The sequence below is a fragment of the Pseudophryne corroboree genome, chromosome 7 (assembly GCF_028390025.1).
Source record: "Pseudophryne corroboree isolate aPseCor3 chromosome 7, aPseCor3.hap2, whole genome shotgun sequence".
NCBI classification, from domain to species: Eukaryota; Metazoa; Chordata; class Amphibia; order Anura; family Myobatrachidae; genus Pseudophryne; species Pseudophryne corroboree.
Genome location: NC_086450.1, coordinates 80,785,669 through 80,803,601, shown reverse-complemented (window position 1 = coordinate 80,803,601; position 17,933 = coordinate 80,785,669). Strand labels below are relative to the sequence as shown.

The 17,933-nt window shown below is 46.2% G+C and overlaps 1 protein-coding gene across 3 annotated transcripts in view; it reads right to left on the bottom strand.

The window, feature by feature from the left end:
• The window catches only part of SESTD1 (SEC14 and spectrin domain containing 1), a 402,961-nt gene that overhangs the window by 63,565 nt on the left and 321,463 nt on the right, over positions 1–17,933 (bottom strand). For all 3 annotated transcript variants that reach the window (XM_063933342.1, XM_063933343.1, XM_063933344.1), the window contains exons 9-11: positions 16,986–17,197; positions 3,645–3,767; positions 1,129–1,323 (exon numbers count right to left, since the gene is read on the bottom strand). In XM_063933342.1, the coding sequence (XP_063789412.1) occupies positions 1,129–1,323; positions 3,645–3,767; positions 16,986–17,197 (530 nt within the window). The remainder of the gene's footprint in view (positions 1–1,128; positions 1,324–3,644; positions 3,768–16,985; positions 17,198–17,933) is intronic.

Here is a 17,933-nt window from a genome sequence, read left to right as displayed (position 1 = left end):
GTTGGAAGAAAAAGACGGTACGCTGCGCCTCTTGGAGCATCTCAGTCACGAAAAAGTCTACAGTATATATGGACGTATACTTACACATTTTTAATATACACATATAACTGTCATTTAAACCCACAGTATGTACCCCACTGACATTTTTTCATCATGCAATGGCCAATCCTGTACGCCGCTTGCAGTACTTTGGTTTAGCTACTGCATGATATAAAATGCAGTGCGTACAGGCCTATGACCTTCTCACACAGATCAATCTGGCAAGACACAATATGCAGCTGCCACCAGCCACCACCCTGACACACATAGAGGGTCGTGCAGGTGTGGTTGGAGTTGCACTTGGAAGCAGCAGTGATAGCGCTGTATGGTAAATGCAGCAGGAGGCGTCTATTACAAGCAGACGCCTCCTGCTGCACTAGTGAGTATCAGGTACCCACCACTGGGTGGCTTACAGCACATAAGCCATCCGTCGCAGAGGCCAGGAAATCTCCGTCCAAGTACGGAGATCTCTGACCTCTTCCATACCCCTAAACGGCGGCGACACACCTCAGTTTTCACAAACGGAGCCCGTTGCGCCACCGCCCCTGACATCGCATCAGACTGTCGGGTTGCTTGCAATGTCGCAGAACCCGATCACGCTCGTACAGAACGGGTGCTGCACATGCGCAAAGTACTGAACACCTGTACTTTGCGGCATGAGCTGCCCTGCGACCTCACATGAATGAGGGCCACTATGTAGGACAGTTGTAGGATTGTTGAATTACAATTCTATTATTACAAAACACTTCTTTAAATGAAAACTGCCTAGAAAATGACTGAATGAACAGTAATGGATGATGTTATGCTGCTCATCACAGGAATGAATGCAATAAATGTAACACTCAGCAATAATCTTCCCAATGTGGATTAGAACTAGCTATATGTCAGCACATTCTGCTAGATCTAGACGCTGGGCTCAGTGAGCAGCACTTGCCATACAGAAACTTTCCACACTGTTGTTTTATTTGAAAATGCATTAAATATGCAAATGAATAGTTTTCTATTAAGACACAGTACCTTTATTATTAGATTGTTAGCACCTGTACGGGAAAGTCTTGCTGATGCTTGTTACATTATTCTGAACTATACCTCTTGGGCGACTCCATGGAACTCTAGTGCCGTCTGCAGCAGGTTCTGCCGGAACTCTAGCTGGCTCGCCTGCCGGTAACAGACATCGCTCAGCCGCTGCTGCAAACCCTTCAGTTCCACCAGATCCTCTTCATCGCCAGCATTCAGGAGTGCTGCGATCTGCTGGTTCAGTTCAACGTAGACCGCAAACCATTCCTGCAATATGACAAAACTGTCATTATTATTATTACTCTGCCCAGAAGCATGGGGAGAGACATCGGACAGAAATAACACCCACGGATAACGAGCAATAAAACCTGACTGTAATGTCCTTACTGGGGACTACTTTGGGCCGAACCTATGTTTTCAAGAAGGCAGCCCCCATCTATTCCCTGCAAACCATTGACAATGCTGTATGAGCTGGAGGCATCATGAGGCCCTGGGTCGTAGTAATGGCTAGATGCATGCTCAGGCTATATAACAACTGTCTCCGCCATGTATAGGTGACACATGCACTTCATACGTATCCAAGTTTAGTTCTAATAATTTCTTGCGGACATTGTAACATCAATGTTCTCTCTATTGGTAAAAGTTATCAATTTAGAGACAACCGTGCTCGTCTTGTGTATGAGCCATGATGATACAACTGTATCCTGGGGAAAAAGAACAAAGAATGCTGCAAGATGATAGGAAAGGCATGGCTGAAAAGCACAGACAAAAAAAGCTAGAAAGATAAAGCAGTGTTTGTGGCAAACGCTGCAGGAGGTGAAAATCCCCTTTAAAAAGTTTATATATAAACATGCTGTAAAAACAGTTTAATGTAATGAAGTAACGTACCAGGTATTACCCGTCATTCACTAGGGCTGAAAAAAATCAGGATCCCAAAAACATTTGTTCTCTTAGAGACTCTAAAGGCAGCGACAGACGGGAGGAGGAACTCCCACGGTTCTACTAGGTTTATAAAGACATGGAGAGTGAAGGTCACCATTACATGGAACTCCGGCACATACACAACGCAGACACTGGCTTCATCAACGCCTCCTTTTTGAAAACAGTCCCCGTCCCGTCCCAGTCACGCTGCGGATGGGTGTAGTATAGAAGATCTACACGATCTAGATCAGGCATTGCCAACCACGGTCCTCAAGGCACACCAACAGTGCAGGTTTTAGTGATATCCAGGCTGCAGCACAGGTGGTTAAATAAAAATAACTGAGCTACTAATTAAGTCACCTGTATTCAAGCCTGGATATCACTAAAACATGCACCGTTAGTGTGCCTTGAGGACCGTGGTTGGGAATGCCTGGTCTAGATAGTCATTAGGTTGACCCTATATGGTCAACATGCATTAAATCGACAGTGTCAAAAGGTCAACAGTGTAAATCGTAGACAGTGGGTGAACTCTACAAGCACAAAAGGCCAAGAGGGGTCAAAATGTCAACTTTTATAAATGTTTTTGGGTGTCACTTTGTATGTTTAACCCTGTCAGTGTAAGTGTACACTGTCAGTGGAAACATGTACCCTAGCGGGCTCGCTTTGCTCACCACGCTTCGGGCAAGGTGGCGTGCTGCGCTTGCCACAGGTTATTCCCAATTGTAGTTCACGTAGATATTAAATCAAGCAAAAGTTGGGGGGGTGAATTAACAAAATTCCCCAAAAAACTTGTGTCGACCAGTGTCATGTAGACCTTTTGACCCTGTGGACCATAAACTGCCTAACTTTTACCTGCCGACCTAATGCATGTCGACCATATGGGGGCGATCTATTGACTGTCAGCCTATACACTGGAACCCGTTCTGGCTTGGGGGATAAGGCAATGTCCCACTGTATCCCTGTCAGATCATGTTTTTTCCCTTTACCTCACAAGGAAACCCACAACCTAAATATTCCTCTACTACACGAAGGCCCAATAGTTTGATAATATAGTCTAATAAATTTGCCGTCATGGTCCTATGGGTCTTTCTTTTCCTGTCACAATCATAGTTTTTCCCCAGAAAATCTGCAACTCCGAATCTTTATTCTCCTACAACGATGATTCTCAATTAAAGGCAGATTAACTGTATATATATTGGCCTAGATTCCCCTGATGACGTTACAGTATTTTCCCCCAACAAGTAAAATATTGTGCTTTTTTTTTTCTTTTTACCAACCGTCATATTTTATATTCAAAACCTGGCCTGAGCTAGTAAACCTCTAATGCTCATTATCTCTACCCTCATATCCTCAAAACTTGTTCTTTTTTCTTACACATGTTCAATGTTCACATTCTGAAAACAATCTGGTGGTTCCGTTGTCAGTAAATGTTTATTACGAATAAAGATTTGATGAATTTCGTGACCTGCTGAAATGTCAGATCACATATGTGCTACGGTTTCAGGATCAGAGTGCCTTATATGGCTGATTACAGGGAGTATGCCAAGGAATGACAATGAGTGACACAGGGAGAAAGGAGCAGCATGATTTCTGGCTTCCAGTTTACCACAACGTACTAATATTCGTCATCAGCAATGATTGCAATACATTGGCATGTCTATTCTTACACTGTGCTGACTCTCAATCTCTTCGTGTTTCTGCTGTAGAGCCTGAGATGCTCTGATAGAATCTCCAATCCCCCATTGGGTCCTCAGCTGTTCTGATCCTGGCCCTTCCAGCCAATTTACAACCTGCGTAAGGGGAAAAATGCCATTACTGAGATATTTAGGCATCTTGGAGAGCACAAAGACAAAAGCATAGAATTTTACACCGGACAAGGTTCGGAAATTCCACTTGTCGAGTGAAACCAAGTATTCCATATTGTTAAAGGCTGTGTAATACAGAGATCAATTATAGACATCAATTAACTGGACTGGTTATACTGAAATGATTATGTCTATCATGTTCTCTTCTGTTCCTCTGAAGCAAATGTTAGATGGGATGCGCTTCTCTAGCTAAACAAGCAGACAGCGAATGGCTTCGTTTGCAGATATGGATTATGTGGACTGGGTCATTTATACTGAGGGGTGTGAGTAATGACAGTCATAAAAATGCAGGCGGAGCTCCAATGGTCTGTAATGTGGTGGGGATGAGTCCTAAAACTGAAGGCGGAGCTCTTTTGATCTGTAATGTAATGGGGATGAGTCCTAAAAGTGAAGGCGGAGCACCAATGGTCTGTAATGTAGTGAGGAGGTAATACTATGACAGTAAGCTTAACTCAAAATGTTTACAAGACCTAAACCATGGAGGAAAAAATAGGATTTTAATACCTACCGGTAAATCCTTTTCTCCTAGTCCGTAGAGGATGCTGGGGACTCCAAAAGGACCAGGGGGTATAGACGGGATCCGCAGGAGACATGGGCACACTATAAGACTTTGAATGGGTGTGAACTGGCTCCTCCCTCTATGCCCCTCCTCCAGGCCTCAGTTATAGGAACTGTGCCCAGGGAGACGGACATTTCGAGGAAAAGGATTTTTGTTAAACTAAGGGTGAGACACACACCAGCTCACACCACAACACACCGTACAACTGGATTACCAGGAATACCAGATAACAGTATGAACGAAAGACAGCAACAAGCTGAACACACCTGATATACAACCTTCGTGTAACCGAAAACAACAACAATACAACTGCAAGTAACAGTCCGCACTGGGACGGGCGCCCAGCATCCTCTACGGACTAGGAGAAAAGGATTTACCGGTAGGTATTAAAATCCTATTTTCTATTACGTCCTAGAGGATGCTGGGGACTCCAAAAGGACCATGGGGTCTATACCAAAGCTCCAGACAGGGCGTGAGAGTGCGGACGACTCTGCAGCACCCATTGAGCAAACACGAGGTACTCATCAGCCAGGGTATCAAACTTGTAGAACTTAGCAAAAGTGTTTGAACCCGACCACGTAGCTGCTCGGCAAAGTTGAAGTGCCGAGACCCCTCGGGCAGCCACCCAAGATGAGCCCACCTTCCTGGTAGAATGGGCCTTCACTGACTTCGGCAACCCAGCCGTAGAATGAGCGTGCTGAATCGTATTACAAATCCAGCGTGCAATAGTCTGCTTGGAAGCAGGATTTCCAATCTTGTTGGAAGCATACAGGACAAACAGAGCCTCTGTTTTCCTAACAAGAGCCATTCTGGCGACATACATTTTCAAAGCTCTTACGACATCGAGAGATTTTGGCACCGTCACAGTATCCGTAGCCACAGGCACCACAATAGGTTGATTTATGTAAAACGAAGAAACCACCTTCGGCAGAAATTGTTGACGAGTCCTCAATTCCGCTCTATCCACATGGAAAATCAAATATGGGCTCTTGTGAGACAAAGCCGCCAATTCCGACACCCGTCTGGCGGACGCCAAGGCCAAAAGCATGACCACTTTCCAAGTGAGAAATTTCAACTCAACCTTTCGCAAAGGTTCAAACCAGTGAGACATAAGAAATTGTAACACCACGTCAAGATCCCACGGTGTCACGGGTGGCACAAAAGGAGGATGGATATGCAGCACTCCCTTCACGAAAGTCTGAACTTCAGGAAGGGTGGCCAATTCTTTTTGAAAGAAAATAGATAAAGCCGAAATCTGCACTTTGATGGAACCCAATTTTAGGCCTGCATCCACACCTGCCTGCAAAAAATGGAGGAAACGACCCAGCTGAAACTCCTCCGTAGGAGCTTTCTTGGCTTCACACCACGATACATATTTTCTCCAAATACGGTGATAATGCTTCGCCGTGACCTCCTTTCTAGCCTTAAGGAGAGTTGGGATGATTTACCCGGGAATACCCTTTCGAGCTAGGATTTGGCATTCAACCTCCACGCCATCAAACGCAGCCACGGTAAGTCTTGAAATACGCATGGCCGCTGCAGTAACAGGTCCTCTCTGAGAGGAAGCGGCCAAGGATCTTCTATGAGCAATTCCTGAAGATCCGGATACCAGGCCCTCCATGGCCAATCTGGAACGACAAGTTCTGCCGGAACCTTGTTCGTCTTATGATCCTCAACACTTTTGGAATGAGAGGAAGTGGAGGGAACACATATACCGACTGAAACACCCACGGAGTTACCAGGGCGTCCACTGCAATGGCTTAGGGGTCCCTTGACCTGGAACAATACCTTCTTGTTGAGGCGAGACGCCATCATGTCTATATGAGGAATTCCCCAACGCCTTGTCACTTCTGCAAATACCTCTTGATGAAGAGCCCACTCTCCTGGATGGAGATCGTGACTGCTGAGGAAGTCTGCTTCCCAGTTGTCCACGCCCGGAAGGAAGACTGCTGACAGAGCGCTCACGTGCTTTTCCACCCAGCGGAGAACTCTGGTGGCCTCCGCCGCTCTGCTCTTTGTTCCGCCCTGGCGGTTTACGTACGCCACCGCTGTTACGTTGTCCGACTGAATCAGGACAGGTAGACCTCGAAGAAGGTGTTCCGCTTGCAGAAGGCCGTTGTAAATTGTCTCTTAACTCCAGAACGTTTATGTGGAGGCAAGTTTCCTGGCTTGACCATTTTCCCTGGAAACTTCTTCCTTGTGTGACTGCTCCCCAGCCTCGGAGACTTGCATCCGTGGTCAGCAGGACCCATTCTTGGATCCAGAACCTGCGTCCCTCTAGAAGGTGAGAACTTTGCAGACACCACAGGAGAGATATTCTGGTCCTGGAAGATAGACTTATTTTCCGGTTCATGTGCAGGTGAGACCCGGACCATTTGTCCAGCAGGTACCACTGAAACACCCGGGCATGAAACCTGCCAAACGGAATGGCTTCGTAAGCCGCAACCATCTTCCCTAGCACTCAAGTGCATTGATGAATCAACACTCTTGCCGGTTTCAGAATCTCCTTGACCATGCATTGGATCTCCAGAGCTTTTTCCGCTGGAAGAAACACTCTCTGCAGTTCCGTTTCCAGGATCATGCCCAAGAAAGGCAGCCGAGTTGTCGGAATCAACTGAGACTTTGGCAAATTTAGAATCCAACCATGATGTTGCAGAACCGTCAGGGAGAGTTCCACATTTCTTAGCAACTGGTCTTTTGATCTCGCCTTTATCAGGAGATCGTCCAAGTACGGGATAATTGTGACACCTTGCATGCGTAGGAGTACCATAATTTCCGCCATCGCTTTGGTGAAGACCCTCAGGGCCGTGGAAAGCCCAAACGGCAACGTCTGAAATTTGTAATGATAATCTGCACCACAAATCTGAGGAAAGCTTGATGTGGAGGATATATTGGGACGTGTAAGTAGGCATCTTTTATGTCGACTGACGCCATAAAATCCCCCCCTTCTAGACTGGAGATCACTGCTTGAAGAGATTACATCTTGAACTTGAAAGTTTTTAAATACAGATTGAGGGATTTTAGGTTCAGGATCGGTCTGACCGAGCCGTCCGGCTTTGGCACGACAAAGAGACTCGAATAAAACCCTTCTCCCCGTTGGGACGGGGGTACCGGGACAATGACACACTGTTGACACAGCTTTTGTATCGCAGCACTCACTACTTCCCTTTCTGGGATCGAAACTGGCAAGGCTGATTTGAAAAATCGGTGGGGGGGGGGGCACTTCCTGAAACTCCAGTTTGTACCCTTGGGACACTATGTCTAACACCCAAGGATCTAGGCCCGAGTGAAACCAGACCCAACTGAAGAGTCGGAGACGCTCCCCCACCGGCACGGACTCCCGTAGGGGAGCCCCAGCGTCATGCGGTGGACTTGGCAGAGGCCGGGGAGGACTTTTGGTCCTGGGAGCCTGACACAGCAGGCGACCTTTTTCCCCTTCCTCTAGCTTTTGAAGTAAGGAAGGACGAGCCTCTTCCTTTTTTGTATTTATTAGGCCGAAAGGACTGCATCTGATAATGGGGTGCCTTTTTCTGTTGTGCTGGAACATAAGGAAGAAAAGATGACTTACCCGCTGTAGCGGTAGACACCAGGTCAGCGAGGCCGTCACCAAACAAGACACTACCTTTATATGGGAGGGCTTCCATAGCTTTCTTGGAGTCGGCATCCGCATTCCATTGATGAATCCACAGCGCTCTCCTGGCCGAGACTGCCATGGCATTGGCCCTTGATCCCAAGAGGCCAATATCCTTCGCCGCATCCTTTAGGTAAGCTGCAGCGTCCCTGATATAACCGAGAGTCAAAAGAATGTTATCCCTATCCAGGGTATCCATGTCAGATGCCAAATTATCAGCCCACTTAGCAATAGCACTACTCACCCATGCCGACGCCACGGCAGGTCTGAGGAATGCACCCGTAGTGACATAAATGGCCTTTAATGTCGTTTCCTGCTTACGATCCGCAGGATCCTTGAGGGCAGCAGTGTCGGGAGATGGAAGTGCCACCTTCTTGGACAGCCGTGACAGAGATTTGTCCACATTGGGAGATGACTCCCACTTTTCCCTGTCGTCAAAAGGGAAAGGATATGCCATAAAAATTCTCTTGGGAATCTGCCACCGTTTATCAGGCGATTCCCAAGCTCTTTCACAAAGAGCGTTCAGTTCATGAGAGGGGGGAAACGTCACCTCAGGCTTCTTTCCCTTATACAAACAAACCCTTGTATCAGGAACAGCAGGTACTTCAGATATATGTAAAACATCTTTAATAGCCACAATCATGTACTGAATACTCTTAACCATTTTTTTGATGTAAACTGGCCTCACTATAGTCGACACTGGAGTCAGAGTCCGTGTCGGCATCCGTATCAGCTATCTGGGTAAATTAACGCTTTTGTGACCCTGAGGGAACCTGTACCTGGGACAAGGCGTCCTCCATGGATTTTCTCCACGTTTGTGTCTGAGAATCGGATTTATCCAGCCTTTTAGACAATAACGCCACATTTGCATTCAACGTACTCAACATATTCACCCAATCAGCAGTCGGCGGTGCCGACAGAGTCACTCCCAAATCCTTCTCTGCGCCCCCAGTAACTTCCTCCGGGGAGGAGCACTCAGCCTCAGACATGTCGACACACCGTACCGACACGCACACACTCACACTGGCTATAGGGGACAGACCCACAGGTAAGCCTGTTAGAGAAACACAGAGGGAGTTTACCAGCTCACACCCCAGCGCCCATATAATACTGAGAAAGAATATATGATGTCTGCGCTGTTATAATAGCACCAAGTAACTGTGCCCCCCATTCCCCCCCCCCCGCCGTTTTGCTCCCTGTACTTGATCAGGAGAGTGGAGGTCCGGGCCAGCGTCTCTGCAAGTCTGTGAAGAGAGAAAATGGCGCTTGTAAGCTGTGAGGGCTAAGCCACGCCCCCTCCCAGCGCGCTGTAGTCCCGCTCAATTTTGAATATGTATACTGGCGGGGGCTTATATTTAGTGCCTAGGCACTTATAATATAACTTTTTAAGCCAGTCTAACCTTCAGTAACATGCTGCCCAGGGCGCCCCCCCTGCGCCCTGCACCCTGCAAGTGCCATTGGAAGCGTGTGTGGGAGCATGGTGCGCAGCGCAACCGCTGCGCTGTACCTCGTTACTGAAGTCTTCTGCCGTCACTGAAGTCTTCTGTTCTTCTATATACTCACCCGGCTTCTTTCTTCTGGCTGCTGTGAGGGGGTTGACGGCGCGGCTCCGGGAACAAGCAGCTAGGCAGACCAAGTGATCGAACCCTCTGGAGCTAATGGTGTCCAGTAGCCTAAGAAGCAGAGACTTTAACTCAGTAGAAGTAGGTCTGACTTCTATCCCCTCACTCCCATGAAGCAGGGAGCCTGTAGCCAGCAGGTCTCCCTGAAAATAAAAAACCTAACAAAGTCTTTTCAGAGAAACTCAGGAGAGCTCCCCTAATGTGTGTCCAGTCTCTCTGGGCACAGAATCTAACTGAGGTCTGGAGGAGGGGCATAGAGGGAGGAGCCAGTTCACACCCATTCAAAGTCTTATAGTGTCCCATGTCTCCTGCGGATCCAGTCTATACCCCCTGGTCCTTTTGGAGTCCCCAGCATCCTCTAGGACGTAAGAGGGGAAAAAAATTCAGTATTAAGTGGGCTTTTTAAAGATATTCTCCCATGTAAAATAATGATCGGCCCACTGGAATTGGCTTGCTCCTTCAGAACTTACAGCTTTGAGAAAAGAAGCATGAGAGCTGGGAAACCCATTTAAAATGTTCAAAGGCAATCCCACTTACGGAGTATATGGAGAGGTTCCCTAAATAGAAGAGGGCACCTAAATTACAGGGGTTGCCAAATAAAGATGCGCTTTTCAATGCCCCATTTGCTGACTCATTGTTTAAATATTCTTGTTCTTTAACACCTTTGATGCTAAACGGTTTGTTCGCTCCTGTGTTGAACCTATTTTAGCACTTTTTGCACTGGTAATCTTCCAACCTCAATGTCCGTAAGCAGAGTGTGACACTTACTAACACGGCAAATAATATGTACCCAATGACATGTTTACTGAAGCTGCAGGTAAGTGAACTAAAGGCAAATGTTAGTTTTTATTCATTTATTTTTAAACACACCACTAAGAAATACTTTGCGTCTCTTGCTTCTGCTTTAAACCACCTTTCCAAAGCAGCAACAATCCCTAAAGGAGTATACGCAATACTAAAATATTCACCGCCTCTACTGAAGTTCTTCAATGTGTAAGAGAAATATGGCAGCCCAGCAAGGGATACTGAAAAGCTTCCTGCATTAAAGGAGGGGTCCCCTGCTTTTATTTGACACAACATGGGGAAGATATGGGCACTTATCTCTGGAAAACTTACTGTTGGGTGTCATTGTCTAGTGATCAATATTAAGGGACATACCACTTCAAAGAGGGGATTCCCCCCTTTCATATGAGGGTGTCTCCAAGTGTGTACATGCCATCATGAAGATGTGTTCTCCCCCCATCTCTGGAAAACAAAACCTGCACCAGATTTCCTCCCCCGTAGTACAGGGAAAGCTCTGCCTCCTCCTTTACATCAACAATCAGATTCTAGCTAGTATTTCTCTATCGCAATCTAGAAAATGGTAGACAGAATCGGATTGGTTTAAATGGGCAACACCACCCTGTAATTAAATGTCATTACAAAATTAAGTGGTGTTAAGTGGGTTATAATTGTTTCTATGTTGGTAAAGCCCTAATAGGAATTACACACTGTAACCCAATATAATTTTTTTATCTGGAACGGTTCCTGCATAGTTTTACTTTCTCTTATGTAGCCTTTACAGTTGCACGTTGTTGTACATAGAAAGTGACTTGTCAAATGTGGGTATGGGTCGTTGGGTCGACCCAACTTAGGTCGACACTCAATAGGTCGACATTGCCATTATGTCGACATGCATTAGGTCGACATGTGCTAGGTCGACAGGTCAAAAGGTCTTTGGTGGTTTTTGGTGTTGTTTTCTCCATAAAGTGACGGGGAACCCAAATTAGTGCACCGTGTCCCCCCTCGCATGGCTCACTTTGCTTGCCATGCTTCGCTCGGCACAGATTACCGTTCCAATGTTAGTCCACGTGGATCATTAAGTATGAAAAAATAAAAATTTTTTAAAAACTCATGTCGACCTTTTGACCTAGTACATGTCGACCTAATGGCATTGTCGACATTCAGTGGTCGACCTAAGATGTGTCGACCTAACGGCCGTAACCCTCAAATGTATCCTATTCAGATGAGAACTCAGGAAGACCATAGGATTGTATTAATGATCCTGCAGAACTGCGCATTGGATTTTATAACAAGAACCTCAGTGTCACAATATTCAGGCCTTATACTCATTGTCCTAACATTATCTAAATGAATTGGATCATTTTCTAGTAAAGCCATAAATCTGACTGAGAGATGACAATTGTCAGCCTGTGTGCGCACTAAGCTACAGGTCATACGAAATGTGATCAAGTGGCTTGGACTGAGCACCAAACCGGAGGATCAGTCCAATTTAGCAAGCCCTTCCCTGTATGGTTAATTTGCAAATTGATGTTTTTATGGCTTGAAAAGAGGAGTAGGACCAGCCCACGTGTGGTCAAGCACAACCAACAAGCATATTTAATCAATAGCATTATAGGCCTGTCATTTGACATGTCGCAAGCACAAAATGTGATCGGCATGGTTCGCTGTTGTGAGGCCTTTATTTTTTTTTTATTCCCATCTCTCTCCAACTCTTTCTCCGTCTCCCTGTCGTGTTCTGCCTTTCCCTCTTCCACCCCCTTTCCCTCACACCTCTCTGACCCTCTTCCTCTGTCCCTGTCTACTGTTCTTAGCATCCTTGTGCTCTGGATGCCAGCGTACAGAAACCCAGCGCCGGAATACTGACACCCGACAGAATACGGACGCTGGAATCCTGAAACCCAACTTCCGGAACGTAAGTAGAAAAAATAGAAAGGGGGGGTTTCTCTGCTTCTCGGGTTCTCCGCCAACCCCCCGAAGCCCCCCCACCCCCCCCCCCCGGTATCCCTGTGCACACTAAGTAGAGCATCTTGGGAACAGTCAAAGCTTTCAGCCTGTTGGTGACTTGGATCAAGATCCTACTCTACACCCCAATGTTATTCCCTGTGGAATACCAGTGTACCCCGCTGCAGAAATTTGCATATACATTATAAGCTGAACCCTGTCACGGCCTCTCTGATTATCAGCAGCCCCTACACTGCATGATAACAGTACACACTTAGGACCATGTAATTGTCTATTGTGAGGCCTAATGACAAAGGCCCATACAGAAATACATCCAAATTGAGGGCAAGCTTACCTAGGAGCCACCCCTGGGTTGTCCAAGTAGATGCGGGAGGGGAGGTTATGCTGTGGGAAGGGAGGGATAGGGCTAGGCTGCGGGGATAGAGGTTAAACTGGAATGTTAGGCAGCAGAAAAGGGAAGGTTAGGCTGCAGGAGGTGAAGGTTAGGATAACGCTGCGGGGGAGGGGTGTTGGTGGAGGGTTAGAGTAAGGCTGCGGGGAAGGAGGGTTGGGCTTATGGGGAAGGTAAAGATTGAGATTACGGTATTTACGAAGCCCTGTCGGGATTCTGTTGGGATGCTAGTGGCATTTTAAGTGCTGGCATCTCGCATCAGACCTGTCCCAGCACCCTCTCCCCCATTACGTGTGTACTTTCTTTCTCGCCTTTACAGTTTATTTCTCTGGGAAATGTATCAAAGCTTGGAGAGCAATAAAGTGGAGAAAGGTAAAGCACCAACCAATCAGCTTCTGCCATATTACAGGCTGTGTTTGAAAAATGACAGGAGCGAATTGGTTGGTACATTATCTCTCTCCAAGATTTGCTAAATCTCCCCCTCTGGTAGTAAAAGTACTTTCTTTTCTGGTAATGCGCCATGCACATAATCGCAGACTGCAAACAGAGTGTTGTGGGCAACTGTTTGGGGGAGTCAATGGTGAAGGTGGTCTAGCATGCCCAGGGTGCAGTAAGTGTTCTTATGTGGCATTATGTTCCCCATTAGTGGAAGAGGGTGCTGTCAGCGTGGGACGCACACGCCACTCTCTGGCTCTCAGAGTGTAATACCATATACAAACTGCTTTGTACGATAATACATTATATTAAATGTACAGTAAAGAAAAAATATATTTTGCCCTATATACAGCATTAACAAAAAGTAATGGAGGGCAGTTCACCGTTATGTACAGGACAGCTACACAAATTCAAACTACATGCTTCTCCAAAATACCAAGATGTTAGTGGGTCTTACGTTATAGGGTTATAGAGTAAGGCATTGCTACTAAGTAATTAAGGTTTCATATGACAACAATTTCTTTAGAGGCTAGTTTAAAATGAAAAGTTTTTTTTAGAGCGTGTGATGCGCGGAACTTTATGTTCACTTTCTGGAGAATCAACCTGAAGTCCCTGGCTGTGTGCCAGTACAGACAACTCTGCTGTGCAATTCATTATTACTGTACACTAACACTGGTCCTAGAATGACATTTCTTCCACTGAAGTATATTAAATCTTCCTTATGACCCTACATAAGCCAGACATCTGGGCTAATAATTCTATTTCCACACTGCACAGTTGTCTGCTGTTGCCGGTGGTGTCGGGTGACTGACTTGGCACCGACTAAATCACCATTCTCAGATATATTACGGACTCATTTCAGACTGGGATTAAGACTTCCAGGATAAGTAGTTTTGTCAGAGCAACCTCACCATGTGGTATTTCATGTAATCATGAAGGACACATCCCAGACTACAGATTACCTCTTATGTAAATCACACCACAGCACAGGAATAACTTCCCTGAATGGACTAAACCTAATTATTCATCATACTATGCAGCAATCATTACAGCTACAGAAAATTATTTCATATCATATGTGCTTACATTCGGATTTATTTTCCTCTGTGTGGTCACCCAACTTCCCATGTCCCTAGTTTCATTAATTGGACCAGATAGTAGGTGTAAGTGCTTCGGAACAATTACCATATACAGTTTTCCGGTCTAACGTGCTTACGATGGATTTACCATCTAAGTCAGATTTGTTTGGATGCAGAAGATACCGGAGGTGGCAGAATCAGATAGTTTGGACGTTAATCCGATTAAATCCCCCAAATCTGCCACAAATCACAGTACATAATTTACATCAAATTCATGCGTTTCAACTGGATGGATTCTGGATGGTTCTTGGGCTTTGGCAATTTTCCCTGTTGACCCTTGTCCTTATATCGCAGTATGAGTGTCTGCTGCTGTAATATTACATTTACCAGATTTCTATGTTATATGTGTGGATTGCAGGGATCAAAAAATAAATAAATCTGTGTAGACTTCTGGGATCAAAACAAATCCTACGCTGAAGTGTGTGGATTGTAGCCAATCAAAAAAATAAAAATAAAGTGCAATGCAATCTCATAAAAATGTTGAAACTTGTAATAACAGGAAAGTATTAAATTGCATAACAACTTGATGAATACATTTAGTTCTTAGTGTGATTTTTTTGTTTTCCTACTTTTGCAGCTGTAAATGCTAAATTACATAATATACATTATGCCTCAGTGACCATAGCATCTGGGGGGTCATTCTGACCCGATCGCACGCTGCAGTTTATCGCAGCGGTGCGATCGGGTCAGAACTGTGCATGCGCCGTGCATGGCAGACGGCCGAAGGCCGTTGGCCCGCTTCGATCGCCTCTGCCTGACTGACAGGCAGAGGCGGTCGCTGGGCGGGGGGGGGGGGGGGGCAGAATGGCTGCGTTTTGCCGCCGTTTCGTGTGCGCGGTTCGGCCAACGCAGGCGTGGCAGACTGAACGGGGGGCGGGCCGCAGCGGCTGCGCAACATCACACACAGCCGCTGCGGGTCGGGGAGCGATGAGTAGCCCCCGGCCAGCACGCTAAAGCTGCGCTGGTCGGGAGCTATTCTTGAAGTGCAAAGGCATCGACTCTGTGCGATGCCTTTGCACTTCTGTGGGCGGGGGGCTGTACTGACATGTGGGGCGGACTAGCCCTGTGCTGGGCGTTCCCCCACATGTCAGTGTGAATGATCGTAGCTGTGCTAAATTTAGCACAGCTACGATCATCTCGGAATGACTTCCCTGGTAACACAACGGTAAGGTTGTGTCTATTTCCTCTTCATGGAAAGGAGCTGGATGTGACATCAAGTAAGGATGGAAATGGTTATGCTGCATTGGACCCTCACGGGCACACTTAGCTCGCCGCGCTTTGGGCACGATGTCTCGCTTCGCTCACCATAGGTTACTGTTCCAAATAGTTTGCGATGTGGACCCAGTGACTTATGAGAAAGGTCCTCTTTTTAACAAAGGGAAACTAGATGCTAAAAACAGGCTAACCACAGTTTTAGCAACGCAATGGCTGACTCTGGTGTATCTCAGTGACAAGTCTGCTTTAAAGCTATGAAATCCTTTTTCCAATGAACTCAGTGTAATAAAGCAGTGTCATATACCTCCCAACATTACTGTGCTAACTGGGGCAGTGTGTGTCAAAGTTAAGAGAGCACTGGGGGGTATGGCCACCCCATATTGGGTAGCGATTCTTACTTCTGAAGCACTAGACAGCCCAGAGCTTCCCTCCCCTAAAAACACCTCTGCATTGATTTTATGTCAACCAACCTCCTAGTGCTGTCCAATCAGCTTCTATCTGTCATTTCATAGACTGGGCTAGATAAATGACAGAACCTGATTGGTAGATGTGGCCAATTTCTCCACTTTATCTCTCTGCAAGGCTTGATACATCTCCCCTTAAGAGCAGTAGACCATGCAAGGTCACACAACAGGACTGCGCAGTAATGATGCAAAATAATGCTCTTGCAGCTAGGTGGATGCAGATCACCACTGCCACCAAAAGGTATCAGCAATAAAACTCGAAAATTCAGAGACCTTAGTTGCATATATATGCAAAGATATGGCTAAGCCATGTCAAGGCTTCTGATACTGGTGGTCCCTAACACTACGTAACAATAGCACCCACCCTGGGTCATACAATTGCTTATTGTTAGTCTACATGATAATTGAGCAGCTACCATTTTATACTGATGTACCACAGTCTAGAGGAAAGCTATCCGAGAAGCATGGATGCTGCTTTACCATCAACAGGAGTGACCAACTCCAAATGAAGGCCCATGGTGTTGCAATGAAATGTTTAACAAGCACATATGACTGCAATGTTAGGTTGGACACGTACGTTGATCGTGAAAACATAGAGCGTCCAAGCATTGTGCTTCTACTTGTTGGGTGTCTTGTAAAGGGGTTGGTTATGTTATGTGTGTGCGTCACATAACCAACCCCTTTAAAACCCAACACCTAGAAGTATTGCGTTAGACTCTCCGCCTTTGTCATTATTATTTTACAGAGGTCAGATATCTCCAGTCCAACAGGGCCACTTCAGTTTGAGAAGTTATATCTACATCAATACATTTGGTCATGTAGGACATAATAGGCTGGGTGTAGGACACACAAAGCATTGATCACAACACATTCAAAGACATAACACAAGGACACCCAAGGTGGACGAGGTTGGAGTAGACAAGACAACATTGGTTCTCTTACCTGCATAACCTTCTGCTGAATTTCATCAAGCTGTGTGCGTTTGCTACGTTGCCTACACACCTCCTGGTAACGTGTATATTGCTCTCGGAGGGAATCGAGAAGTTTCATAACCTGGGGCTGAGCCAAAAGTTCATCATCCATTGGAGACCAAGCAACCCCTCCCTCCGAACCATTAAAGCGCCGCTGCTGAAGTTCAGATAACAGCTCATGACCTTCATGGCACAAAAAGAGAGGAAAGAAATTAAGCATTAAAACAAATGTTATATTAATGACTATTTTAATAATAAGAAGACACCTTATTGGTGGGCATTATATATTACTTTTATATATGTAGCACCAGTAGACTCGAATTTGGAGCAAATACAGAAAATAACACTGAGGGCATAATTCAGATCTGATCGCTGGGCTGCATTTTTTGCTGGCTTGCGATCAGATAGTCGCCGCCTACAGGGGGAGGGGAAAATGCCATGCAAGTGTGCGATCGCTTCGTTAGGAGAGCTGCACAAAAATCAGTTTGTGCAGTCTCTGCGTAACTCAGGACTTACTCAGCCGCTGCAAATGAATCCTCCTGATTGGGGCCAGAGCGGACGTCAGACACCCACCCTCAAAACGCCTGAGAATGCCTGTGTTTTTCCAGACACTCCCGGAAAACCCTCAGTTGCAACCCACAAACGGCCTCTTCCTGTAAATCTACTTGCGAATGCCAGTGCGACTGGCTCCTTCGCACCATCCTGTCGCAGGGTGCCGATCCCTGTAGCAGCCGCCCGTCGCACCAGCGTAGTGCGGCTCAGATGCATGCGCAGTAGGGATCTGATCGCATGCTGTGCGAAAATGCGCAGCAGCGATCAGATCTGAATTACCCTCTGGGTGTTAAAGAGCAAACGCAGAGGTAGGAGCATGTGGCATTAATAAATCTAATCCATCTGTTTATTTGGCGTTATATCCCGG